This window comes from Cyclopterus lumpus, chromosome 10 (genome assembly GCF_009769545.1).
Source record: "Cyclopterus lumpus isolate fCycLum1 chromosome 10, fCycLum1.pri, whole genome shotgun sequence".
NCBI lineage: Eukaryota > Metazoa > Chordata > Actinopteri > Perciformes > Cyclopteridae > Cyclopterus > Cyclopterus lumpus.
The window spans coordinates 3,349,490-3,376,809 of NC_046975.1; the positions used below are offsets into that span (position 1 = coordinate 3,349,490).

A 27,320-nucleotide genomic window follows, 5' to 3' on the forward strand; every position below is an offset into this window, starting at 1 on the left:
GCTATGTCAGAGTCATAGTATGCTATGTCATAGAGTCATAGTATGCTATGTCACAGTCATAGTATGCTATGTCAGAGTCATAGTATGCTATGTCATAGAGTCATAGTATGCTACATCATAGTATGCTACGTCATAGTCATAGTATGCTACAGCATAGTATGCTATGTCATAGATTCATAGTATGCTACGTCATAGTCATAGTATGCTACATCATAGTATGCTACATCATAGTATGCTACATCATAGTATGCTATGTCAGAGTCATAGTATGCTATGTCATAGAGTCATAGTATGCTATGTCACAGTCATAGTATGCTATGTCAGAGTCATAGTATGCTATGTTAGAGTCATAGTATGCTAAGTCATAGAGTCATAGTATGCTGTCAGTCATAGTATGCTGTCATAGTCATAGTATGCTATGTCAGAGTCATAGTATGCTATGTCAGTCATAGTATGCTATGTCATAGAGTCATAGTATGCTATGTCAGAGTCATAGTATGCTATGTCAGAGTCAGTATGCTATGTCAGAGTCATAGTATGCTATGTCATAGAGTCATAGTATGCTACATCATAGTATGCTACGTCATAGAGTCATAGTATGCTACATCATAGTATGCTATGTCATAGTCATAGTATGCTACGTCATAGAGTCATAGTATGCTACATCATAGTATGCTACGTCATAGAGTCATAGTATGCTACATCATAGTATGCTACGTCATAGTCATAGTATGCTACATCATAGTATGCTACGTCATAGTCATAGTATGCTACATCATAGTATGCTATGTCACAGTCATAGTATGCTATGTCAGAGTCATAGTATGCTATGTCAGAATCATAGTATGCTGTCAGTCATAGTATGCTGTCATAGAGTCATAGTATGCTATGTCATAGAGTCATAGTATGCTATGTCACAGTCATAGTATGCTGTCAGTCATAGTATGCTATGTCAGTCATAGTATGCTGTCATAGAGTCATAGTATGCTATGTCATAGTCATAGTATGCTATGTCATAGTCATAGTATGCTACATCATAGTATGCTACGTCATAGAGTCATAGTATGCTACATCATAGTATGCTGTCATAGTCATAGTATGCTACGTCATAGTCATAGTATGCTATGTCACAGTCATAGTATGCTATGTCATAGAGTCATAGTATGCTATGTCATAGTCATAGTATGCTATGTCATAGTCATAGTATGTTATGTCATAGTCATAGTATGCTATGTCATAGAGTCATAGTATGCTATGTCAGAGTCATAGTATGCTATGTCAGTCATAGTATGCTACATCATAGTATGCTATGTCATAGAGTCATAGTATGCTATGTCAGAGTCATAGTATGCTATGTCAGTCATAGTATGCTACATCATAGTATGCTACGTCATAGTATGCTACATCATAGTATGTTATGTCATAGAGTCATAGTATGCTACGTCATAGTCATAGTATGCTATGTCAGTCATAGTATGCTATGTCACAGAGTCATAGTATGCTATGTCATAGAGTCATAGTATGCTACGTCATAGTCATAGTATGCTACATCATAGTATGCTACGTCATAGAGTCATAGTATGCTACATCATAGTATGCTGTCAGAGTCATAGTATGCTATGTCATAGTCATAGTATGCTACATCATAGTCATAGTATGCTATGTCAGTCATAGTATGCTGTCATAGAGTCATAGTATGCTGTCAGTCATAGTATGCTGTCATAGTCATAGTATGCTATGTCAGAGTCATAGTATGCTATGTCATAGTCATAGTATGCTACGTCATAGTCATAGTATTCTACATCATAGTATGCTACGTCATAGTCATAGTATGCTATGTCACAGAGTCATAGTATGCTATGTCATAGAGTCATAGTATGCTATGTCATAGTATGCTACATCATAGTCTTCTACGTCATAGTCATAGAATGCTATGTCAGAGTCATAGTATAGGATGTCTGAAAAAGACAACTTCAACGTCTTGATTCACATTTGTCATTTTTTTTTATAATACATATTTTAAAATCTACTTCAATACAATGATAGTAAAGGGAAAAAATAGTATATTATCCTTCAGATGTGGAACACATCTTTTCGTTCTTTAATCTGGACAGACATCCTTTCACTCCCTTTTTTATGAACTGTAAAAACAGTGCTCTGCAGACAAACTGTTAGAATGAAACAGAAGAGGAAACAAAGACATGAATTCAAACGTCTGTACTGAAGCATACCCGCTGAGTATCAAAAAAAGCTTTTTACATTTCTGTTTACAAGTCTCGTCAGGCATTTATATTACGTTGGATTACAAAAAGGACTTTATTTTTCATTTACAATCTAAGGCTGCCCATGTCTCCTGAGCTCCGAAAGGATCTGCGTGTGTGCGGCTGTCCCTTTAATCCTTTGTGGGGCGCTGGAGACCAATGTCGGGCTACTGTCTGAGCCAATCAGAGAGCAACTCAGCACTGTGACTATGTGTGTGGTGTGGTGGTGGTGTGGGGGGGGGGGAGAGATGTGTCCGGCACTTTCTCAGCAGTGTCAAAGGTCACTTCCTGTACCCCACCGGAGAGCCCCGGAGCACTCAGGAAGAGGTGGCTTCTGCTGCTGCTGGTGGAGCCTCAAGTGCTGCTGCCTCCAGTTGTGCTGCTTCGGGCTGACTGCTGGGGGGCTTCGAGGGCTGGGTGGGGGTTTTGGGGGGGAAAGCGTGAGGCTGGTTGAACCGTATGGTGAGTTGCGGGAGTGGCTGGGCCACCGCTGCCGGCCTAGCCAGGACGAGGTGCTGCTGCAGCGGCCGGCCCGCCGTCAGCTGGATCGTCGAGGAGGCGGTGGCCTGTTTGGCGGCGCCGTGCGCCAGCTGCGTCATGACAGGCTTTGCCTGGAAGAGCTGCGCGATCTGGCCAGACGGGTTAGACTGCATCAGTGTGGCGAGCTGGCTAGCCGGGATGGTGATGATGGTGATCTTCTCCCCCGCTTTGGAGCCGGAGGGCAGCATGGTGGGCAGAGCCTGGATGACCAGCTTCGGGGGAGCGCCGGCGGAGGCGTTGGCTACTGTTACCGGGACCCCCGAGGCGGTGGTAAGGATCGAAGAGGAGTTCAACGTCACCTGACCCAGCGAGTTGGTCATGACCACTGGCAGGGCTCGGATGGGTCTGCAGGGTAAAGCGCAGGGAGGATTATTGGTTACACCCCTCGACAGTCAGGGACCAACATACACTAATAGGTCGCGTTCTGTAGCGGAGTTAAAAGACGTGCCGTCTACAGCTAAAGCTTATCTATAAAATCAGGACCTAATAGTAATAAAAACCTACCACAGTTTGTAAGTTAGATTTAAATTTCAAAGATAACGTGATCACTTAAACTGTAACTAAAACACTCTTGCCCACCAACTACCATTCAAACGTTAACGTGCTCATATCATGACAAACGGCGAGCAGAGACCTGGCGCCGGCGTTGCCGCCGATGACGGTGATGTAGGTCTGTTGGTGCTGGGCGGCAGCGGGAGAGTTGGCGCCCAGGCTGACGGTGGCGTGCTGGTGAGCCGGCAGCTGGCCGGACAGCACGCACTCGCTGTCCTCCGCCTCCTCTCCGTCCTCCTCGTCGTCGATCACCCGGATGTTCTTGGGCATTTCTTTGAACTGGTAGGCCAGCCGCTGTCCCTCCACTTTGGCCAGGATACCGCGCTGGTAGTAATACCTGCACACACACACACACACACACCATATCAGAACTAGGTTGTCAGAGATGACGAAGACAGACTCTGGGCAATAGAGGGATCGGGTGGCGGGCTGACCTCAGGGCTCGACCCATGGTCTCATAGTTCATGTCGGGCTTGTTCTTGTGTTTCCCCCACAGTTTGGACACGGCCTTGGAGTCGACCAGCTTGAAGATGCCCTTCTCCCTCTGCATCCACTTGATGTACCTGGGACAGGTGTTTTTGTCCTGCAGCAGCTCCAGCAGGAACTCCCACAGATAGGTGGTGTTGCCTTAGGGGGGAGGGCACAAAGCACAATTTTTCAATCTACTCGACAACAATCACACTGGCTTCATACAACATAGTCTTATATTCCACATGAGAACCTGTACATCATCAACACATAAACTATCTGGCGGCGGTGGATGCAAAGGAAGCGTTCCACCAATGGTTTGGGCTTTTCTCTCTAAAGAATTACAGATGTATGATGAGATGCTTAGGTTGCAATATAAGATCTGAAAAAAACATTTGAAATGGAATTGTACACGGCTAAATGTATTTCTTTAACTAATGAATTGAAAAGTAGCATTAAGTAACAGTCAAAGGTTGAATTAGTTATAAATGATGAGGTTACCTACATGCGTCTTTAATTTCCAAACTATAACTTAAATCCCGCCGTAACATTTATTTATGTGCCTTACTCGCTCTAACAAAGCACATCGGTGGAGGAGAACCTCCTCAAAATCAAAGAACAAAACAAGGTCTTAAACTTAAACATTTAGAGCTGTATTATGATATATATATATATATATATATATATATATATATATATATATATATATATATATAAATATTCAGACTGCAGGTCAGAGGCTGCAGCTAAATCTGACCCGGGTCTGTCCACGGTGGACTGGTCTCTGCTGGAGTCTGAGCTCAACATGTGAACATGTATGAGACCATCTGGTTTCACCAGGATCAGACCAATGTCGAGCTTTAAAAATAACTATGTAGAAACCTTCTTCTCTGTGATGGTCTGTTTACTGATGGAGGTCATAGAGGACCAGGATGAAATTTAGACTGATTTAGGACGAGATAAAGGTTTCCTCAGTCACTTCAAGTACAGTAATATAATGACATTCCTTCATCTCTCACTACACTTCAGCGAGCAGGGCCATCCAGATGGAGTTTAAACTGCGAGTGAAATGTGCGGCATGTTGTGGACTTGAGCATCACTGACTTCAGAGCTGGGACAAACCTTTGCCCTCCCTCGGCCTCTTCTTCATCCCCAGGTCCATCCCAAAGGAGCCGTTGGAAGCGGGCTGGTTCGTCTTGGGCTTGCGTCCACCTGCACCCATCAAACAAACAAGTGGAAATCCCAACGTGAGTCTTCCTGCACCGCACCATCGTTTCACGTCCAAACCCTACTTCGCCGACTTATCTCGTTTGGCTCGGGCATGGAGACCCCGAGCAACAACCTACAGGCAATGACACGTGTTTGACATGAGGCCTCGGAGAGCCTCTCGTCAAATCAGCTGTGTTGTGGTGACACTCACCTCCTCTCTTCCTCTTGACAGCAGGTTCACAGTCTGGAGGGATGGGGAAGGACTCCTCTTCCTCTATGGGGCCGCACTCTGTCGATACCTCCACCACCGTCTCCATCATCACGTCTTCTGCTTGGGGGGAGGTCACAATAATGTCACAATTATCCTGGACAAAATAATAGGATAGACTATGCAGCATTTTCCTAAAAACTATTTATCTGAGCCAGAGGGGAACGAAAGAGCCTGGACCGGGTTTATCCATCCAACCCTCGTTCTCTACATGAAAACAGGCGGCGACTGCTGCAATCACCCGAGATAACAGATACTGACGCTCATATCGAGTTAAGGTTCACTGCCCGCATTACTCTCTGACATTACCCAGCAAAACAGGGGGGGGGGGGGGCTGGTGTGCGTTTTACCTGCGTTGCGTTCATTGTGCAGTCCTCCGGGGGACTCCATGTGGAGAAGAGCCTCTGCCGCTTCGAAGGTTTTGTCGAAACACACCATGTCGTGACCGGACATCTCCACTGAGAAGAGCAGAGGGAGAGGAAGAGGAAGAGGAAGAGAGGGGTGTCTGTGAACAGGCCGATGCACACACATGCTAACTGGGGAGAGACCCCAGGACTCAAATTTCAAACTTTGTGTCTGGGGTTCCGTCCGTTCCTCCCTTCGTGTTCCCAGTGATCAGGTGTAAATACTAAGACTAGTAGGAGTAGCGTTGCTGCCAGCAGAGGGCAGTCTGCTGCAGTCGAACACAACAGAAGCTCTCTACAGAGATTCAGCCACTGAAGCGGGGGAATCGGATCCATTTGAATTTGAGAAGACGACTTAACAGAGCAAACATTGTTCAGCCGCTGTGGCAAGTATCTGTTAATCCATTTACTTTTTCTGATGCAACATTCGGAGAGCCTCTTACCAGTCTCAGACACCTCGGTGATCACCTCCTGCTCCTCGGCCACATCCTGCATCAGGTAGGTCTCGTCGTCGTAGACCAGGACCTGTGCAGAGTAGCACTCCTCTACCTGGGCACTGGACACCTCCTCCACGATCACCGCCGGACAGCCCTCTTCTTGCAGCAGCACACCCTCCTCCTCCTCCTCCTCCACATCTTCCTGCACCTCCTCGCCACCTTCCACGATCACTGCCTCTATTTCCTGCTGAACTACTTCCTCCTCTTCCTCCTCCTCCTCCTCTTCCTCAGCCTGCTGCTGCTCACACTGAACAGTTTGGAAAGATGTGAGAGAAGCGATAGTTTTAGTGATGTCCAAAAATATTCATTCATAGCGGCTTACAGGTGCAATCTAAACACATGGAGCCATACATACTCGGATTACAGCCTCCCCCTTTCATTCCGTCAACCACCTTCTTTAAAAAGGTCAGCTTTGTGATATTTGCACATATTCAAAAACCTGTTGATACCAGAGTCCTTCGTGATGTTTAAAAGTAGGTGCGTTTCCCCTCTAGAAAAGGTGTTGGCTAGTTCGCACAGAGCTGGCCGTAAGCAGGTGAGAGGCTGTGTGTCGCAATCGATGCACAGATTCTGAATGCGCTGCATAAGTGTCCACAGAGTGCCCCGAAATGCTGAAGAATATCAACATATTCCTCAGGTCTAAGTCGGGAAATGCTCTGTTCGGAACAAGGCATAATTCAGAATATCCAATATGATGTTTACAGAACCCAGATCAACTTTGCAATATTGCCATATTGGAATAATAGTGCGCATGTAAACGTAGTCAGCATTATATAATATAGGATACAAATCTGACGGCCATCAAATCCGTCTTAAGGGAGTGACATTTGTTTCACTAGTATGTATTAAGATAATAAACGCTCTTAGACAAATGGACCACAGAATTTAGTCAAATGAAATATAATTTATCAGCAGCAGTACACCTTTCTTAAAATTATAATAATACATCCTCAATAAAGAATGATAAGGCAGAGCAAAACCAGTACAACAATCATGGAGCCTTGCCGAGAGCGACCCCGGTGGCAGAAAGAACCGCATCGTGAAAGCGAAGCTTTTAGGGAACCGATTCGAACAACAATGGTTTCATTACTCTATAGTTATTATAATGGACAAACACAATGCTGCTACACAACCATTTCTGATTCTAATATAACTAGCCTTTTCTTTTAACTTTGACAACATAACGGGCTTTGCTGAAGTCCCTGACAGCTTGTTGTGGGGATTTATTTATATATTAAAGGCTTACCTGCTGAGGCTCCTCCACCACGGTGACATACTCCACGATGTTCCCTCCACCATCTGACACTACCACAGAGGTCATCACTCATTCCTACCGACACAAGAAGGGACATGAGGTCAGGCTGGAGACTGCGTGAGGAGGGGGGGGGGGGGGCGGGTGTTGTTTGTGTGTGCGTGTGGTCATGTGGAAGCCCCACGGCTCTTCTCATGTCTTAACCCTAGTCCAAAACACACACAATACAGACGGAAACCCGTCGGCTGAATGCCAGCACGACTCATTGTACAGCGGCGTCCCTCGCCCCGGACTACCCGGGCTCGTGTTTACTTCCTGCGCGGCTCCTCACGTCTCCGGAGCTACAACTACAGCGCGAGCTCTCCGACTGACGTCAGAGCTGCTGCTAGCTAGCCGCTTACTTTACTTAACTTAGCGAACCAGACTTCACTCCTGCCCGCGTCGTGGGACTTTAGTCCCGTCGCACATTTTTCGTTCCGCGAAAACAAACACGCGCAGCGCGTTCTCCTTTAAAAAGCGCCGGCTAACTAGCATGATGTTCAGTGGACGTGCTCGAGACGGGAGACGGGAGACGTTAGCATACGGCTAGCAAACATTGACAGCGCGCCTAGCGTACACAACTAGCTTGGTTGGCGGAGTCCACCGCCGCTGGCGGGCCAAGAGTCCAATCAGACCGGTCCGCATCGGGAGCCGTGCTCTACCCGAGCCCGCGTGTGTGTTATTGCTTTGAGTTTCCTCTCCCTTACCTTGTTTTGCTTTGGCTGGTCAAAAGAAAAAGCTCGACGGCTATCGCTACCTGGGCCTAACGTCAGCCAAGTTGCCGAGGCCAAAGTAACAGCTACTTCCTTTGCTCGCATAAAACCCGGGTTCGTGCGTCGTCCGTCCCTTGCAAACCACTTTGCGGACACCTATCGCCGTCCTGCGCCGAGATCTGAGGAGAGAGCGGACGCGGACGCGGGCCCCCGGGGTTGTGTTTTGATCACGGCTCGTTTCTTGCTATCCTGTAGCTTTCCGGCGCGTCGCTTCTTCGCTGCAGCGGATCCAGGCGGGTCAAAGCGCGGACCGCCGTGACGTCATGGGGGCAAACCCCAAAACAAAAAACAATGGGCGCAACCTCGCGTGTAGTTTTTATTTTGTAAAATGTAAACTCGTGTAATACAAATACCTAATCTGCTCAAATGAATAATTTACAATTTACACAAACAGTTATACCATAGTCAAATAATCAATACAATAATTGTGTAGGCACAACGCTCATATTCATTTGATTAGCTTTTTGTGATTATTAAAGGATAGGTTCACCATTTTTAAAATCCGTCTGAAAACAAGGAGATGTATGAGATGAGGGACACAATACAGTCTTTGGTCTATTCCACAACACAACCAAAAAGTAATCAAAGTCTATGCAGTAATAATTATAATTATAATTCCTCAAAGAATGCTTAACATTAGTGTGAAATATTTCTCATTGGCAGACATGGTGGATCCTCTCGGGCGAATGTTTTCAATGAATCTCTTGATGCTTGATGCTTCTTTCATGCACTTTGACACCTTATTCTCATGTATCCAACATGTCCTCGTGACTAAAACATGTAAATATGTAACCTCCCTTAAAAACTGTTGTTAACTTTTCAGATTCATTATGAATTGTAATGTAAAGATATGTACGCTGTGCCATTCCTCCTCTACTGTAACTTGTTTCACACAAAACAATTTATTTTGTGAGGGAACAGTGACCTTTTGACGACCACAGGTTCACCCTTGATAGCAAATGGATGTTTGTGCCAAATTTGAGGAAATTCGCTCCTGACACATTCACGAGAATGGGACAGACGTGAGATCACAGTGACCTTGACCTTTGACCTCCAAAATCAAATCTGTTCATCCCTGAATCCGGGTGGACGTGTCAGTCCCTGATCCGTCCAAGCAGCTCGACATCCCAGTGGGCCTTGAAGACCCACCCTAACTCTGCCTCTGATTGGCTGCTGGCTTCTAAATGCTAACGTTACTTTAGCTATGATGCTAACCAGCTCTTGGAACTAGACAGGAGCTGCGACAGCTCTTTGTTCCCGTAGGCTGAAGGAACGCTACCTGGTCCAAACTTACGGAAAGGTTTTTTTCGTACGTTTTTTTCATCGTTAAATTCATGTTTGATCGTTTTTTAAGGAAACAATCAACTTTATCGTTTGTGAATATTGGCAGTTTTATTTACATTGATATTATTTCATTATTATTATTATGGAAGCCTCTAATAATAGCTTATGTAATTATGAGAATATGTAAAATATTGATATGTATTCATATTATTATTATATGCTTCTGTCTTTTATAATTTTTTTCTAGGATAAAAAACAGCAAAAAGTAAAATGGACTGTATTCCTGCTGTGTATGAATGATCAGATAGTCCACGGGGCAGGTGGCACATGCATGGTAGAGCCCCCAGTGTGTCAACACATTTTAGATTTATATTTTATACTTAAAAACTTTGGCCTGGGTAGGTGTTGATTCACAAAAATATTGGCAATTCCCTAAAGGAAATTTGACCTGGGCCTCATCAGTACCAGGGATCGGAGGAGGAGGAGGAGGAGCTGCTGACAGGCGCCAAGCTCTCTTTCTTCCGTCGAAGGCGACAGCGAAACCGGGTCTGCCCACGGTGGGCTGGTCTCTGCTGGTCTCTGCTGGTCTCTGCACTGAAGGAGTTTCTGGTGAACCTGCACGATTTCATCGGATTTCAAGCATGAAGAATAACAATCGAGACATAGCTGGTGGTCTCCTTTACATCTGTGGGTCACAGAGAAGCATCAGTATTCAATTAAGACTGTTTCATTACCAGTTCAAAGTTCTTCGCAGGAAGTTTAAAAGAACAGTGAGATTTAGTGGCATCTAGTGGTGAGTTGCAGATTACCACCAAATACCCCTCAGCTCAGCCCTCGCTTTCTAAGTGGGGAAATAACTATGGTGTCCTTCAGGTATTTATAGATATATTTAGGATGTTATTACTACTCTTATCAATACTCTATCAATACTCTGTCTTTGTGACGAAATAATACCTCAGAGCAGGATTAGGATGTATTTATTGGATATAACTAATTGTTTCTAGACCAGCAACAGTTGTTTACAACAACAAAGTTACTTTATGAAGTCATTAATATCTCACTGGAAACAAATGTTAATTAGGAGCTGCTTTCACAAAAACAACCCGTTAGACTTCTGTTTTAGCACTAAAACAGAAAAATAGAAAAGCTTTTGCCTGAGCTACACAACGGTATGAGTACGAGAGACTGACGAAGCTGATTGAATTAGGTTTCTCTTTTGTTTACATGTTCATGCTTGTTGAACTGATTCATTGAGAAAGTAACCAGCGTTGTTGTCTTCAGTTCAGTCTCCATTGTGTGCGTGTGTGTGTGTGTGTGTGTAGCTGGAGGAGTTTATCCCCGACAGAGCAGAGGAGATGAGCGCTGCAGGGTGATAATGTATTTCAACAAAACCTTAAAAATGATAAAAGCAACAGTTACCAGCTATCAATACTTCACACTTTCAGAATTTATCACAGGGGCTGCAAGTAGTTTGTGATTTTACATCACACAAACACACACACACACACACACACACACTTGTGTCAACTTAGGGTAAGTCAAGCATTCAATTGTTCTGAGAAAAATGACAACACAAAAATCATGTTTAATCCCACTTTATTTTGCAAAAACAAGAAAAACTGTTATGTGAAACCTCTGCTCAGTCAAAGGCATCCACATCACATCCTACTACAGAAACCTACGAGCAACAAAGACCGACGAGTGTGTCAATTTATGAATCTCATTTCCATTTAAAAAAACACAAATACATACTCAGTCAAGTCCACATGTTCCCTCAGCGACTCCGTACAGAGAGCTAACAGCCAGAACTTCAATAGCAGGGGTGAGAAAATGTGAAAGAGGAAAGAAAAGATCACAACAGGAGCCGTCAAAGCATTTCACACAGGACACTTTACTTCAGACATTACGCAACACCTCCAAAACACACACACACGCACATTTCATGTCGCACGCCGCTCATCTGAAAACATTACTGTTCATACTTGCTGCAAAGCCTTTAAATCACACGTCCACACCTGACCGCTGGAACGAAGACAAGAATAATTAAAAAAAAGCTGCTTCTTTGACCCACTGAACCCACAACCAAGGTCAAATGAACCACGTTAGGAGGAGATGGAGTTCAAAGGGGTGCAGGAAAGCTTTTGGCTAAGTTTAAAAGACATTGCAACTTAATATCACAAAGATATCCCATATTTCATACATAAATTGAGGAACAAACTCACCAGACAAGGAAACTCAACATCTGCTGCTTGCATGTCTGGCCACGCCCCCAACCAATGACTGAAAACCCGAGGAACGCTGAGGTAGCTTCTGTACAAAGGGCCGCTGAGCCAGGTGTTCAAGGTGCGTCTTCATTTCAATAGTACAGCAGTTCCAGCTGTTCTCTTTCTTTTCACACCGAGAGAAAGAAACCTGAGGTCTGGTATTGTGAAGAATGCTGATTTAGTAAGACATCCTCCTCCCCCTTTGCTTCTTTAAACATAAAACTAGTAAGCTTTCTGAGGCGGTAAACACTGACAGTAACACAACATAAAGGGTGACTGAATGGTTCTGTTGAAGTTTCAATAACTGTTATTGAGGCTACTAAAGGACAAAGCAAAGATCTGCTCATCTGGGACCAGAGAGTACACATGCAAGTCAGTGTGGAGTGTCACATTAATGGGTTCATATGTCGGGTTGATGGCTGCACAAAGCAGCCACTGAACACTGTGCTGTATGTCTATCTGTACACTGGAACTACATTTAGTATTAGTCCCTTCCAGGTTGTTTTTTTATGGTTAAAAAGGGAGTATGGCTAAAGTGTTGGAGAAAGGCACATCCATCTTCTTCTGCGGGATAGACAGTCATCATTCAGGAAGCCGTTCACTGTGATAGAGGACAGAAGCACAAAGGTCACTGGAGTGTACACTGTCCGTATGAAGACATTACAATATTAATACACCGGAAAAAAACTATTCTACATCCCTCAAGTGTATTTGAACCTGAAGCATAGGATTTTGATAACAAGTAGTTAATGTCCACAGCATGCTCGAACTACCACGGTAGAAATAAATCAAAGGATCAGTACCTTATTTGGAACTACTGCATTTGCATCCTAAGAAGGCGTCGCCTACCCTGAATAGCAGAGTTTAAAAACCCGTTACCAGATATCTTAAAAAAACACTATATATCATAATGACGCATCTTGATGATACAAATTGGTCTCTTGAACCCTTTCTCAAAACACTGCTACACTCTGAAACCAAGTTCAGGACATATGAGGAAAATACTGATCAGCATCCGTACATGATTGATCAATCTGAGATCGGTCAAAGAACAAAGTTATCTGGTACCTCAGAAGCAGGGTCGTTGTCTGGAGCTGGGATGATTCTACCAGTCATGGGCCCCACTCCAAGCACTTTGGGAGATTTATCAGCTTTAGGTGTTCCTTCCAGGACCACAACAATGTACTCTCTCTTTGGAACTTCTGCCAAGGTCTCGCCAGCTGTTTCTTCCACCACCACAGGGCTTACTTCTGCAGCGGGGGTTGCCGCAACTTCTTCTTCAACTGCGGTGGTGACTGGTTCTTCAGCAGCAGCTGTGGTAACTTCAGGTTCTACTGCTGCCAAGGCTTCTTCAACCGGTGCTGGGGCCTCTTCTGCTGGTGCAGCCTCTACCGCTGCCTCTTCAACCACTGGTGCAACCTCAACCAGTACTGGGGCCTCTTCAACCACTGGTGCAACCTCTACCGGGGCAAGGGCTGGTACAACTTCTACCGGTGCATCTTCACCCACTGGTAAAACCTCTACCGGTGCAGGAGCCTCTTCAACCACTGGTACAACCTCTACCGGTGCAGGAGCCTCTTCAACCACTGGTGCAACCTCTACCGGTGCAGGGGCCTCTTCAACCACTGGTGCAACCTCTACCGGTGCAGGGGCCTCTTCAACCACTGGTGCAACCTCTACCGGTGCAGGGGCCTCTTCAACCACTGGTACAACCTCTACCGGTGCAGGGGCCTCTTCAACCACTGGTGCAACCTCTACCGGTGCAGGGGCCTCTTCAACCACTGGTACAACCTCTACCGGTGCAGGGGCCTCTTCAACCACTGGTGCAACCTCTACCGGTGCAGGGGCCTCTTCAACCACTGGTGCAACCTCTACCGGTGCAGGGGCCTCTTCAACCACTGGTACAACCTCTACCGGTGTAGGGGCCTCTTCAACCACTGGTGCGGTAGCCTCTTCAGCCACTGGTGCAACCTCAACTGGTGCAGGGACCTCTTCTGCGGCTACAAATTCTACTGGGGCAAGGGCCTCTTCTGCTGGCTTACTAGCCTCCTCAACTGGTGCCAGGGACTCATCGATTTCTTCAACAGCCGGTGCCAACTCTTCCGTTATCTTTGGTACCTCTAGAGCGGCGGCAGCTGCCAGCGGCACTGAAACACAAAATCCATCCATCCAAACATCACTGATGCTGAAGTTATATATTTTTTCCCACTTGGAAAATCAATCAATCTGGTGGAACGTGCAGGTGCAATGGCAACGCCTAGCAGCAGAAGAAGGTGCAACGGAAAAGCAGTGTTAGTCGCTACGGGCGTGGATGAAGTGCCATAAACCAATAAAGCTCTTCCATGTCAGAATAGGAAAACACCCAGCGTCCCACAGACAGTCTACAAATTAATTAATTAATTAATGATGGGAATTGAGGTGAGGTTTGAATACACCGCTTGAAACATTTACCAAGAAGATACACAGTGTGTACAAGACTGCATTTTTTAGGTTTGATGCATATCAATATTTGATATGGACTAAACTTTACATTTCAGCACTGCAATTTCCTTTTACTATTCCCCAGAACATGCAGTGCTGATCTACAGTATCTGTGAAGAGACAGGGAACTTTCAACGACACAAATGGAACATACTAGACACACATATCAAACCGTGCAAAAGGTTAGTGCTGTGTCCGGACACAGTGCAGTCACAGCAGCTCAGGAGAGGCGTGTCGGAAAGCAGGGAGATGATGCAACGCATGTGAAAATGCATTTATTAAGTGAGTGTTTTAATCCAGCTGAATTTGCTCACTTAAATAAAAAAGGTTTACATCTGCAAGTTCCATGTGGACTTGTCAACTGTAAAGCACCAATAGAAATCAAAAGACCAATTCAGACAAATTAAAGACGGCAGTAAACCTTTCCGCTTTGATACAGGTTTTATTATTATTATTATTATCCTAAAATGTTCACAGTGCTCATTTACCAGTTATAAGTCAAATAAAAATATGATCACATTTGGGATAAAATCACTCGGTGACTAATGTGTTCTCATGAGTTCCACATTACACTTCAAAGAGCACACTGCAGCAGTTACAGAGTTTGCACGCTTCCATCTCACTTTGCTGTAGGATACACACACACACACACACACACAACTGCTCTGCGACACATGGCGAGGAAGTACAACATTACAGAGGTTTTAATGAAATACAGGGTTTGGTCAAATCTCGTGAAGTACCATTAGGGCCTTCGTAACAAAACGACACCAATACGAACAGTTTTTGAGGGCTGTTCCTGCCGGTTCTCCACGTCCATTTACCCGTGTGTGGTCGGTTGATATATAATATATATATATATTTATATACACATGATGTGTGATCACATTTATTTCACCCATAACTGCAAATGAGTCACATAAAACCCTCTTTGCCACTTAAGAAATGTTTCACTGCGGTGCGTAAAGGGGTCAACCAATAGGGACCTGCCTGGGAAGAGTTATGATCTGATCAAATATAGACATCGCACACGGTGATCTATGCTGCGCACCTCAAAAATACTAAACCCTGAAGTCATCCATACGAGAAGAAACGTTTCACTTGCACTCCATACCCACGGCAATAAATATGAGAGAGAAAAATATACAGCTTGAGGAAGACGAGAGAGGATGATGAACAAGCGGTGAACCCAGGCACCCGAGGAGAAGCAGCTACCCGCTAGTGGTTCTAGACAGCGAGCTACCAGTGTAGCTTTCCCAGTGTTATCAGTGGCTCTTTGGGTAAAGTGGTTTAGAGATAGTCAAGATTGTGTCTGGCTCTATGTGTATGTGTGTGTCCCTGTAATGACTGTATGGAATTTTAGGCCTCAGAGGCAGCTGCCTCCTCCTCCTCCACCACCTCAGGTGAAGAAGCCGTACCGTTGCTGTCGGCCTCCGCCTGGGCGGTCTCCTGGACCGCTTCGGCCGCGTGAGCCACTTCTTCAGCGACCGTCTCCACTTCCTGCACGGCCTCGGCTACTTCCTCCGCCACTTCCTCGGCCACTTCGGCGACCACCTCGACGACCTCCTCGGCCACGGTCTCTCCCTCGCCATCAGAGGCCGCGGCCTCGCCAACGAGCTCTGCTTCGGCCTCTTCGCTGGCCTCCTCTGCTGCCACTTCCTCCTCCTCTCCAGCTGGAACACAAGAAGCAGAAGGGGCGCGTTAGCCAGAGCACCCGTTTGAGTCCCACAACCCCGTTCTTCTACCTACTCCAGTGAGCAGCCACCCTCCCACACCGATATTAAATACAGCCACAAACGCTGCAAGTAAACCAAGCAAAAACATCTCTTTTCAAATATGAAATGTTTTCTTTTTTTTTTAAGCGGCATTAAACAAGATTATTAATGTATTATCAGGAGCTGGGTTTCCATCCAAGGTGTGTTAAACTACACAACAAAGAGGGCGCACTCAAATGTAGCAGAGCTGTCACTCTTTATCCAAAATTCAAACCACCCTTTCAACAGTGGGGTACAAATATTAATATTTGACCAGAAACAATCTTACTGTTAGGTTGCGGTTTATCCATGTCCGTCCAAAATATCATCACGTCATATTTGTTATACTTTCAAACATTTGTGTGGAAAAAAAAGAAAGAATAATAACACGTTTTATGACGTCGCGGGGACCTTTGACCACCAAACCGTCATCAAGGTTAAACCTTGGGAGCGCAAGTGGACATTTGTGCCAAATCTGAAGAAAGCCTCTCTAAGAAGAAAAAGAAAAAGGTTTGAGGTACGGTGTTAATGAGAACGGAGCGGACGGGGCCGCGGTGCAGAGCGAGGGTTAACCGTTAGTCTTCTCATTCACTCAAACGTGATATTTTACTTTTGGAGTGACAGCTCTACAATGTAGAGGACAAAAAGATGTGTGCTGAATATATTTGTCAAAGATAATGGGGGGGGGGGGAGGGGGGAGGGGGGGGTTACACAAGTCTTTTCAGTGCAAGCTGTTGTCCTCCACCGGGACTCTTTGACAGTGAAGTCCGTCTGCGCTCTGAGATCGGGACCGGATCACCATCGGGGGACTTTTATTGAGAGAGAAAAGAACGAAGGTAGGGAAACAAGCTTTGTTAGCCGCCATTCTTCAATAAAAACTACTCCGCCAGGGAGGAACAGAAGGCAGCACACAATAAATAACGGTGCGACTCTCATTGTGAAGAATTTAAAAGAAATAAAAAATTTAAAATCGAGTGATGCTGCCCCCTTGACCACAACATATGACCGACACATGTGGGGACATGGTTGCATTGCAAAGACCTGTGTAACTCAGTCAGCTGTGGACAAAATGGGACGGACAGCTGGATGGAAACACAGCTACTGGCAGGCGGATCCAGAATATCTTCTTCCAGACGAGCTACTTCAAAAACAAATACCACGGCCCTCAGTGAATACTTCTTCTGTGGGAAAGAAAAGCAGAAGGCGACACATTCACTACATCAAACCGCATGCAGACTCGAGCATGACGCAGACAACAGAGAGGAGGGGGGAGGGGGAGGAGTGCGGGTCAAGGTGCAAGGGTAGAAGGGGGTGAAGTTGAATCTTGGTTCTTACCATCATATTAACAAACTACGAGCTATCTGGAGCTCCGACAGCGAGACCGCTGCAGACGGGCCCTCGAGTACCAAGTCAACGGATCCTCCACCACGTGATCCACATTGACCACCAGCGGACGAAAACGCACTACGTCGTCAGAGACCGGCCCAGGAGTCCACTTGGACTCCATCAACGCTTGAGCGTCAACCATTGGGATTGACAATAGCTGGTACGCTAGAACTCCACGGTGCGGGTAAAATGCCCAACACTTGAGCATGAACCATGGATCTCCTGTCCATCCCACATAGGACCAAGCACCGGACGTGGGGTGACAGAGTCTTCTCCACATCTGCCCCCTCCCTCTGGAACTCTCTCCCCAAACTCATCCGAGACTGCGCTGATCTTTCCTCATTCAAATCGCAAATCAAAACCCACCTGTTCAGAACTGCTTTTATATGTGTGATTGTTTGTTTTTTTGTTTTTGTTTTCTTATCAGGGTCCGAGCGACTCAAAGTCCCTATTTATTTGTTTTACCTGTATTTTAGCTATTCTTATTTATTTATTTTTAGCTTTTAGGATGTTTTAATTATGTGAAGTGTCTTTGAGTATTATGAAAAGCGCTATATAAATTAAATGCATTATTATTATTATTATGGAGGAGCTGCTAGTCCCACACTCGGCCCCACTGGAACGAGAGCCTCCAAATGTTCCTCAACATTGAAGTGCAGGCGCCTCCCGGGTTAATGTCTCAATCCCAACTACAGGTTAATGCCATGGTGTGCCTCTTTTCTGTGTTAATGTTTGTATGAATACTATTAAAATTCTATTATCTCTACCTGGCGCACGCCTAGAGTGGATCATGCAATTAGTTATATTAAAATATATATATATCTATCTTTTAATAGTATATATTTTGGGTGACATTTATGAATTTTAGGAAAAGCCTACTTCATAGGACCATCAACCGCTGACGTCTCCGGATTAAGAAATCGATCCAGGATCGCGATCAAAGGACGCAACTTTGAGACCCATTTGATCTATCAATGATGTCATTGTTTTGTAATGCTTTTGTTTGTTTTCCATACTAAACACATACAACACGGCTGCTATAAAAAGGTTCACCAAGTCTTAATGAATAGCCATTTATTTGAATGATAACTATTCGCTCAGCACAGATACATCTACAGGACACGCGTCTTCTGGATGGAGCCAATGTTCTACCAACGCTCACAACAGTGCATGCTAATGTCTTAAATATGAATGGTTAGCTTTACTCGACTACGTTCACCAAATGTCCCACATGAACACATCTTTATTCCCCCTCCTTCAAACCCAGACGGGTGTTGAGCAGCGATGAAGTCCATTGACTAAAGAACAATCCAGACACTCCTGTTGAGTCCATTTATCCTCTTCAAGGTGTTACACGTTAACATTAAGCAGCAAGATGGGGGGAAAGAAGGAAGAAAGAAAGGCGCGCGGGATCAATATCCTTCACACTCGTCCTTTCTTATCAGGACAGGAGGGGGGAGGGGGGGAGGGAGGAGAGAGGGACTCTGTTTCCCTGTTCAGACCCAAAGAATCCAGTTCTAGGACGGATATCCATGCGGCCACAGAGGACCTTAGCTTTACCTTTACACTGAAAAGAGCAAAGATACACAGAATTAGAGAAATGGGACGGAACCTTGCTCTTTAAAAAAAAAGTTAAATTTACACAAGGTCAAACTAAATATCAACCACAGAAGTAATTGTGAAGTAGCAAAGCAATTAAAATGGATATGAGCTGCTACCAAGATGCTCTGGTGAGGTTGATGGCGAGCGCTCTCATGAGAACAAGTTTTAGCTGGTCTCATATCTCTGAAACAGATCGTTTCATCTGAAGTCTCTTCCAAACAGAGAGATACGAGGGAGACAATGAAGAGAGAGACTAGGGACTGAGTGGGATCAAAGGAAGAGACGGTTGGAGACTGAGGCCCAGTCTATACTGTGCCCAACCTCAGGCACTCACTGAAGTCAGCTGTCAAATTGTTCATATCACATTGCCATGACAACGTCAACAATGTCCAATCGTGGGGATTTTTACGCTCCGATTGCAATGTCTTCATGGGGGAGAGTTATTTAAAATAATCTATTTACTTGTTTTCTCAAAATGGAACCTTTGTCTTTGTGTTTCCATGTTTCCACTGGTAACCCCATGTTTAATGTCACATTGCTATGCATTGTGGGTAATTGGGCCTAAGCCTTTTGGCCAGTGGGATAAAAGTTCAGGAGAGTTGAAACTGGGGTCACATGGGAGGACGGATGTGTCAAAATTGGATTGGCTGAGTATAGCCAAGCTCTATGAAGAAAAGGATGTTATGGATGAAATGAGAATATAGGCAGCGACAAAGCTGAGCTCCTCAGGATGCTGTGAATGTATTCATGTTCCCTTTAACAGATCACAGAACCTCGGTTGATGTCTTGAAGTTCAAGACTAACGCCTGGCACTTATTTCCCCTTTAGTACATCACTTGGCGAATTACCTTCCCACCATGGACGGGCTAATCTTGGAACGACGAGTGTTAAAACAAATACAGCGATTAGTGCGATCACGGACTTTCATTGCAACCACTGTTGGGAGTGGTGATAGTAAACGGAGCCCAGAGCAGAGACGCCCAGTTAAGCCCATGTCCCACATTCCCTTGAACCCAAGACAGCGTTTGAGTGAGCATTCAGAAAGTGTTCAGGCAGTGTTAATGGATGGAATGCTGGAGGTCTGAGACGACGCCACTTACCCTCGTCTTCGTCCCTGCCTGCAAGCAAACAGAAACACAGTTCTTGTCATAGAGTCGAGTCACAGTAGCCGTCTCAGGCGATGAGCAGTGGTTTAGCTACTGTTTAGTTAACGATACCTTTTCTCATTACAGTCAGACAGGCATTTATATTCTGTTACAGCCTAAGAACAATGGCTTTGCATATGCTTTTCAATTAATTGGTTTCTATATAAACCATAAAAAAGCATACATAAAGACAAATGGCACGAGTCAAGCCACCGCGGTCTCAAGGCGTGCAACCATTAGTGGGCGGCGGTGAACCGATCGTCCAGCTGGACTAGTTCCAGTCACCGCTTGATGCTCAACATCAACACAGCGACGATGCGCTGGTGGAGGGTGTGGAGATCCACAATGGGTCTGAACTAGTGATGAATGCAGCACAGCGGGCAACTTTGGCTCAGTGTTAGAGCAGGGTCGTCAGAGGATCGACGGTTCAGTCCGTGTCGATGTGCCCTTGGGCAAGACACTTAACCCTAAATGTCTCCCGCAGCTGTGCCTACGGTGTGTGAATCTCAGTTAGTCCTGATGGGCAGGTGGAACCTTGCATGGTAGCTCCTCCCATCAGTGTACAAATGGGTGTGAATGGTGACATGTAGTGTTAGAGAGCTTTAAGTGGTCAGAAGACGAGAAAAGCTCAATTCAAGTACAGTCTATTTACTGCGTGTCTCTACCGACAGACACAGCTGGGCGGCTACACTACGGCTCTGCAATCGAGCATTGAGTCAGAGATGTCTCCTCCCTCCTCTACTGCTGGAATAAGCAGGGATAATCTGGGGGACTGTCCCACAATCCTTTGCTCGGGGTGAACTCAATCCGTTTGCTCACAGAGAGGCAGAGCAGTCTGGTGTGAATTGAAACAACCACGCTGCAGACATCTTACCCACTATTATTATGAATATTATGTGCACCAATGTTTATGTATGTTCTAAAATATCCTGTTGTCATCCTTTAAATGTGCGGTGAAATAATGGTCATTCAAATGGATCCGTGGTTCAATTTTGTGACAAACGTGAGCCCTCATTTCAGCACCAGGAGCTGTCCACAGTCAGACCCGCGTGACTCACACGTGGTTCAGAACGAGGCCCGAGCGTCTTTTCTTTTGTCGGTTGCTTGAACATAATGCATATTGGCAAATATTTAGTCCAAAACGTGTGTAGCTTGCTGACCCATTTTTCAGCTAGGAATTAAAAAAAAAAGAAAAGTATAACTGCAAAAGCACACAGTGAACGTTTGTCCCTTCACAAAGAGATAAGGACATGGTTTGGGTTTAGGGAAGTTACCCAACATTGATTAGACACAGACAATATTACCGCTGGCAAGTTTAGTCATTTTGACAGATAAAAGTAGCCACCACTGCTGGCGGAAATAAAGAATCTTTTGAATTTTACTATTTGATGAGAACAAGGAGTTCTAACCCTTTTTTTCTCCCGTCAGAAGGAAGCAGCTCATCTGCCAACATCAAAGCCGCAGAACTGTGGCTTTACAAAGAAGAGCTGCCCTCGGTCGGTTTGAATTCTGCCTAAAGAAAGACTACGAGTAATCAGTCAGTGACTAGGACCATGGTAAACAGACTTGTAGAAGACCCTTCTTATTCTCCTACCCTACCAATGGCCGGGAATCAAACCACTGATGTTGCAACAGCAGGATGCCCAACTCTACCTCTGAGCTACAGTCGCAGCAGACAACAAATATTAATAAATGACAAATATTAATAAATGACAGTGGGGTTTTTCTTCTAAGATAGCTCTACAATAAAATATCTTAAAAGTTCATGACACATCATAAAAGGAACAAACTTAAGTACAACAATGTTATTTTTGTAACAATTTTCAACCTCTTGGTTCAGATTGTAGTGTTGCATGTGGAACTTTTTATATAAAATACATATTTTTTTATTATATACCCACATGCTCGGAAGTTGAGAAGGAATGAGTTAGCCTTGGAGCTTTAAATGGATATATTTGCCAACCTGGAAGATTTTAAATAAAACCAGCTATCGGGAGGTCAAACCCTAACATGGTTGTTAGGGTTTGAACGATAAGCATAACCTTTTTAATCAATAATCAGTTAGTATGACACATTAACGTGAACTAGTGGAGGGCATCTGGTCTTGGATCAACACTTGTGTAGTCTGCTGGAGAAAAGGTCAGGAACACTTACTCTTCGGGGGCCATGGTTTAGGTACCCACTCGGTCTTGGGCCGCGCATTGATTTCTGCAACGCGATCGTTGAACCTGGCGCTGTCCGTGTTCACAGTGCTGTAGGTCTGTGGGAAGAGAAGGAAAGACAAGTTGGAAGCTGATCATTTCCAGTTCCTGAAATTAAAAGATTTCCTTTGCACAGTGTGTGGCTCATTTGTTGAACCGTTTAAACTTTTTGTTGAGGCCACAATGTCAATGTCCAGGTTAGTATCGTCGTAGTATCATGAAGATCAAAATGATGAACTGATCATTTAAAAAGACAACGTGACTTACGTATGACACGGCGGCCACCATGGCTCCACCACACAGCAAGGTGTAGACGATGTTCTCGCCGGACCCTCCGGGGACCGACGACATCGGTCGCCGCTGCACAACTGGAAGGGATTAAAAAGGTCACACGTTACGAGCTTTCTTAAACCCGTCCTCCATTACCTCGTCAGCGCTGACCTCTAATGGAGCCGTTATCACATGTTCTCACTTTGACCTCCACGCGCACTAAGCCGCGCTTCCACCAAAGACGTTCCTGGTAATCTGAGTTTCGGCGTGCGACTTCTCCAGGAACATATGGTTCCTTTAGCCAACTGTTGGCTGCCATTTAGCTTAGTACCGTCGCCAAAATATTCTGATTTCAAATATACATTTGATTTCTTTAAAAAAAAAAAAATCTATTTATATTGGATTATTGGGGGGAAAAAAGAAAAAAGGCTCTGCTGCGTCACGGGAGCCAATCAATGTCAGTTTCCTTAATTAACATTGAAATGAAACGTTGGGTGGAGCTCAAAAAGGGATTCGTTTAACAACAACCGCGAGTTGGCAGAGACGCTGTGTCCCAACGGCAAGCGTTACGTCACGCCGTGTAAACAAACCGCTGAACCCAGCGGCTCAAAGCCGAGGCGCTTTGTGTTTGTTGAAAACAAACGTTCAGACGGCCGTTTTGGCCACCTTTGACAGCCCCAGGTTCGGCACATTGATCCGCAGACGGATGAGCGGGACTGTAAATGGTGACGGACTCGTCTTTGTATGGGGCCAGGCTAGTCTTCCCAGCAGTGCAGTGTTTAGCCTGACCTTCCCACGGGGTCAGGGTTAGCGATAACGCGCTGCACTGCTGGGAAGCTTCAGCTCTCTCAGTGAGACAGGAAATATGGCGAGAAAGCACCCAAAGGCACTCGACCGGCTCATGATAACTCACACCCACTCTCGACTAGATCAAGCATAAGAGGGTATGTTTATCAAACCTGTGCTTGTCAGCACTTGTTAGATGCACCCGTGGGTGCATCCGGGTCGGTTCTAGCCTGTCACGATATCCATTTGTAAAAACGTGTTGCAGGGAGCTTTAAAAATACCACAGGAGGCTTTGGCCAACTTAATTCTAATCAATGGGTCCTGGAGCAGTCATCACACTTTGGTTTGGTTTATTGGAGCATCTCCTTTCCTGAATATTTCACAACACTTTGAACACTGTAATATCAAAACAGTATACTTTGATGGATTCTGCACCCAGAAATACTCAAGACAGCACACAAATTAATTACCTTCATAAACGAGGGACAAATGAGGGCCGACCTATAGGAGCTGCTCAACTGCTTCAACAGGGCTGAGCCGGCAGCTCGCAGCTAACGGTGCAAACAACAGCAACAGTGCCGACAGCGTTTAGCTGAGAGGGATGCACCAAAAACACAGAAAACCATACTCTCACAACTGTGCGTCAGAGGGGAGACGCTGCGATTGCCGTGACGTGTCACCAACGACAGTGATGTCCAGGTTATGATTCTGCCAAGAAGGGACCCATTTCCTTCCGTCTAAAGGTTGTCTGTACAACTGGTCCCAGTCAGCCCACCTTGGTGCCATTATCCACATGCGATGCACAGCGCTCGTGTTTCTACCAGCTTTTCTGAGAGGTGAGTCAAGTCTTTCAATCCAACTGCTGTCCAGACAGTTTCTCCTCCAAAAAGAAGAGCTGGAAAGCAGAACATCCAGTCGATGTGGTTCCAAACGGTTTATTTCCAAAGTTTTGCTCAAGGGGCTAAAAGTGCCAAATCGTACTGTGGTTAACTAATCCACACGAGTCATCACTACTGCTGTCGCGTAAACGTAAGTACAATATCACATGTACACCCTTGCACCCAGAAAATCAACCAATGGGATGCTTCTTACAACTTTGTTGTACAGCAGCGCCCTCTGGTGGGGTCCATTGATGTAACAACGCAGACGGCTAGCAGTCGTTCGTGGCCGTATTAACGCTGGGGATGAAGATTAGAGAACATTTAATGCGCTCTGTGAGGCGGACGCCGTCATATCATTAACACAAGATTACATAAAAGGACTCAATGTCGTGAACTAGTTGAAGAAGTTAAAGAGCTAGCTTGAGTGCTTTGAAGTGGGTTTGTATGTAGTCCTTATGCACAGCCAGTTTACAATGACTTTGTCATGTCCAGTGCTGAGGGCGTTACACGCTTCATATTCTCCGTAACTAATGCGCCGTCCAGTGTTGAGGGTGTTACACTCTTCCTGTTCTCAGGAACTAATCCAAAGCTCTGACACAACGCCCCGCCACCCTGTTATTTATACCGGCTAATCGGCTAAAGTCTGCGCCAGGTTGGAGTTGGGGGGGGGGGATAAGGTGGAGAAAGTTCATGAGCAGTGGAGGGGATGCAGGTCAAGAGGATTAAGGATTAAACCATGATACCCTCCGCTTGTTAAGTGGAGAACAGCTGCACATTAGTCTCATTGCTGGATGGATTCTAAATTTAAACACAGAACATTAGCAGAGATCTGCGACGAGAACGATTAAATTCATACACTGCTACCATCAGGACTCCAACCCATTCATGCACCGCAGGGGAGCAAGTCGGGGTCAAGTGTATGTGCCCAAGCACTAGCGGGAATCGAACCGCCGATCCTCTGATTGAATGACCCCTCGTTGTGCCTTCTAGAGTTAGGCCTCCATCTCCGCCTACTTCACCTTAAGTAGTGTCCGACGATTCCATGTGTCAGCCGTGGTTACATAAGGTTATTTATCAGGGATCGGGAGAGACTGCGGCCACTGAGCTCGCACGAGCGCGCGCGCGCGCTTACGTCAGCAGCATTGTTTACACGACAGGGATGCCACCGCACTCTTTAAGTTAGACCGTTGTCACGCGAGCGCACTGCCACGTGACCGACAACCGCCACCATGTTTCCACGCTCGTGAAGGTCACACGTGAACGTGCGCTTGCGTTCACGTTTCAAACGGGGGGGGGGGGGGGGGAGAACGCGCGTGCCCGCGAGTCACACTGACATAACGCGTGAGTTACATATCATTTAATGGAGAAAGGCCCAACGGGAACGATACACCGCGGAGGGTTCGCTGCTCGGGTTCACACTCGGCGGATAGAGGAGAGTTCTGTCGTTATGAAACACTCCAACCAGAAGTGTGTCCATATGTCTGCCAGGAGCAACCGCACCGGACACATGGCACACTTCACATACAAGGGGTAGAAGTACACCACAAACTTCTTACTGCACAGCTTCAGACCCCCCCCCCCCCCACACACACACACACACACACACACAATAAAGAAGCATGAGTTGACCTTCACATCCCATGAGCAGCCATTGCAATTCTCCAGCTTGCTGGCGTGGGGGGTGGAGCGGCTATGTAGAGACATTCGCACGAGGACAACGTGTACTATTCCAGCGATATCAGCCAGGAGTCGACGGGTGCCGTGATAAACCGTCCCGTTCAAAGGCGTTGAAAGGGACGGATAAACAACACGAGGAACTTTTTTGTGAAGGGGGCGTGGGGGGGGGGGTCGCTAATTGTCCCCCCCAGTGATGAAGACTCACCATCCCGGGGCAACCTGAAGGCTGCTTTCCGCGCCAGAGGCCCGCACCTTTGCCACGCCGCTCTGCAGGAAAACATCGCTGCTCTCCGGGATACGGTTGGGGCGGGAGGGAGAAATGCCGCAGTTTCAGCGAGTGCTGGATGAATGAGTGCCGGTCTGGTTCTGGGTCAGAGGAACACGCGTGCGAGGCGGAGGGCAGACCCGCTTTGGTGTTGCGCTATGTGGTTGTGCGGCGTCGTTTAGTATGGAAGGTGCTTAGTGCCACAGAGGAAGGTGAGGTGTATGAGGAGTCATGCGTGCCACCATAGTGGAAGGTTTCACTATGAGAGCGGCTGTTGATCCGTGATTTGTACCATCGGATTAATCACGGAATGAAATAGTCAATATCCAGTAAAACATGTAATCAGGACATCGTTGATATTTTTCTAGTCTCTGATCATGTGACTTTGTAAACTACCATCATCATCGTCATCATCAGTGTTTAAACCACCAGGAGAGCTAATAACGTTAGCAGCACCGCTAACGGATGAATTATCAGCTGTTTACAATATTGTAAACAGATTATAATACATCATAAATCATCACTATTGACAAGATTTGTTTTAATCCACAAAATACATGTGTGTGTTTTTATGAAGAAAAAACCCCACTATAAATTAATATTCCAAAGTAAAAGCATAACATTTAGTACAAAATGGTTGAAATGAAAAAAATATATATTCAGGATCCTTTGTAGACCAGCTGCTATGATCAAACAACAAATGGATCTGTATCTGTCAATATGGCTAAAAAAGGATCAACAATTAGTATCGGCGTGATCAGGGATCTCTAAAAGTTATATTTGCTCCCTTTTTTCTTTATTGCGGATTTGATCCGTGATCTGATCCGACCCGTGAGTTTTAGGATCCACTAATAATGAACACAAAAAGACGATCTGAAATGAATCAGTATTAAGGAGTGCATTGTATGGACTCCGCCAGCGGCCCTCTTTAAAGCAGCATGTGGTGGTCACCATGTCCAGATAACGTGCTCTTTATGTCTCACGCTCCAAACCTGGATCAGACATTGTACATTGAGACTTTCTCCCACCAAAGCGTGTCAACCTCCAGCACTGCTCCTGCT

General features: G+C 45.6%; 2 protein-coding genes across 10 annotated transcripts; both read right to left on the reverse strand.

Annotated features, from left to right (window-relative positions):
- Positions 1 to 2,066: 2,066 nt before the first annotated feature.
- LOC117737534 (ETS-related transcription factor Elf-2-like) lies at positions 2,067 to 8,518 on the reverse strand. Of its 2 annotated transcripts, none has more exons than XM_034543569.1 (9): positions 8,198 to 8,518; positions 7,446 to 7,529; positions 6,146 to 6,446; positions 5,649 to 5,756; positions 5,242 to 5,361; positions 4,944 to 5,033; positions 3,788 to 3,980; positions 3,436 to 3,690; positions 2,067 to 3,146 (listed from the first exon to the last, which is right to left on the reverse strand). In XM_034543569.1, the coding sequence occupies exons 2-9, from the start codon at positions 7,518 to 7,520 to the stop codon at positions 2,579 to 2,581; spliced, it is 1,710 nt and encodes a 569-aa protein (XP_034399460.1). In that variant the 5' UTR covers positions 7,521 to 7,529; positions 8,198 to 8,518; the 3' UTR covers positions 2,067 to 2,578. The 2 variants fall into 2 exon arrangements, with proteins under 2 accessions (XP_034399460.1, XP_034399462.1); XM_034543571.1 differs by having other exon boundaries at positions 5,242 to 5,358; positions 8,198 to 8,498.
- A 2,608-nt stretch (positions 8,519 to 11,126) lies between these two features.
- si:ch211-235e9.8 (uncharacterized protein LOC100002196 homolog) lies at positions 11,127 to 26,433 on the reverse strand. Of its 8 annotated transcripts, XM_034542818.1 has the most exons (9): positions 26,200 to 26,433; positions 22,648 to 22,748; positions 22,334 to 22,439; positions 20,135 to 20,152; positions 15,711 to 15,965; positions 13,720 to 13,958; positions 12,880 to 13,602; positions 12,615 to 12,661; positions 11,127 to 12,412 (listed from the first exon to the last, which is right to left on the reverse strand). In XM_034542818.1, exons 1-8 carry the CDS (start codon positions 26,273 to 26,275, stop codon positions 12,626 to 12,628), a joined length of 1,554 nt encoding a protein of 517 aa, XP_034398709.1. In that variant the 5' UTR covers positions 26,276 to 26,433; the 3' UTR covers positions 11,127 to 12,412; positions 12,615 to 12,625. The 8 variants fall into 8 exon arrangements, with proteins under 8 accessions (XP_034398709.1, XP_034398703.1, XP_034398707.1 ...); XM_034542812.1 differs by having other exon boundaries at positions 12,880 to 13,958; XM_034542816.1 differs by lacking the exon at positions 26,200 to 26,433 and adding an exon at positions 25,337 to 25,530 and having other exon boundaries at positions 12,880 to 13,958.
- Between the last annotated feature and the right edge of the window lie 887 nt (positions 26,434 to 27,320).

Bases quoted from the DNA above. Each gene is read 5' to 3' on its own strand.
- LOC117737534 (XM_034543569.1), bottom strand. From the start codon at position 7,520: ATGACCTCTGTGGTAGTGTCAGATGGTGGAGGGAACATCGTGGAGTAT. The intron at 6,447-7,445 runs GTAAGCCTTTAA...CAAACTGTTCAG, and splicing joins TGGTGGAGGAGCCTCAGCAG to TGTGAGCAGCAGCAGGCTGA. The intron at 3,981-4,943 runs GTTTGTCCCAGC...CTCCCCCCTAAG, and splicing joins GAGGCCGAGGGAGGGCAAAG to GCAACACCACCTATCTGTGG.
- si:ch211-235e9.8 (XM_034542812.1), bottom strand. From the start codon at position 26,275: ATGTTTTCCTGCAGAGCGGCGTGGCAAAGGTGCGGGCCTCTGGCGCGG. The intron at 22,440-22,647 runs GTAAGTCACGTT...CTCTTCCCACAG, and splicing joins TGGTGGCCGCCGTGTCATAC to ACCTACAGCACTGTGAACAC. The intron at 12,662-12,879 runs GTACCAGATAAC...TCTGCTATTCAG, and splicing joins ACAACGACCCTGCTTCTGAG to GGTAGGCGACGCCTTCTTAG.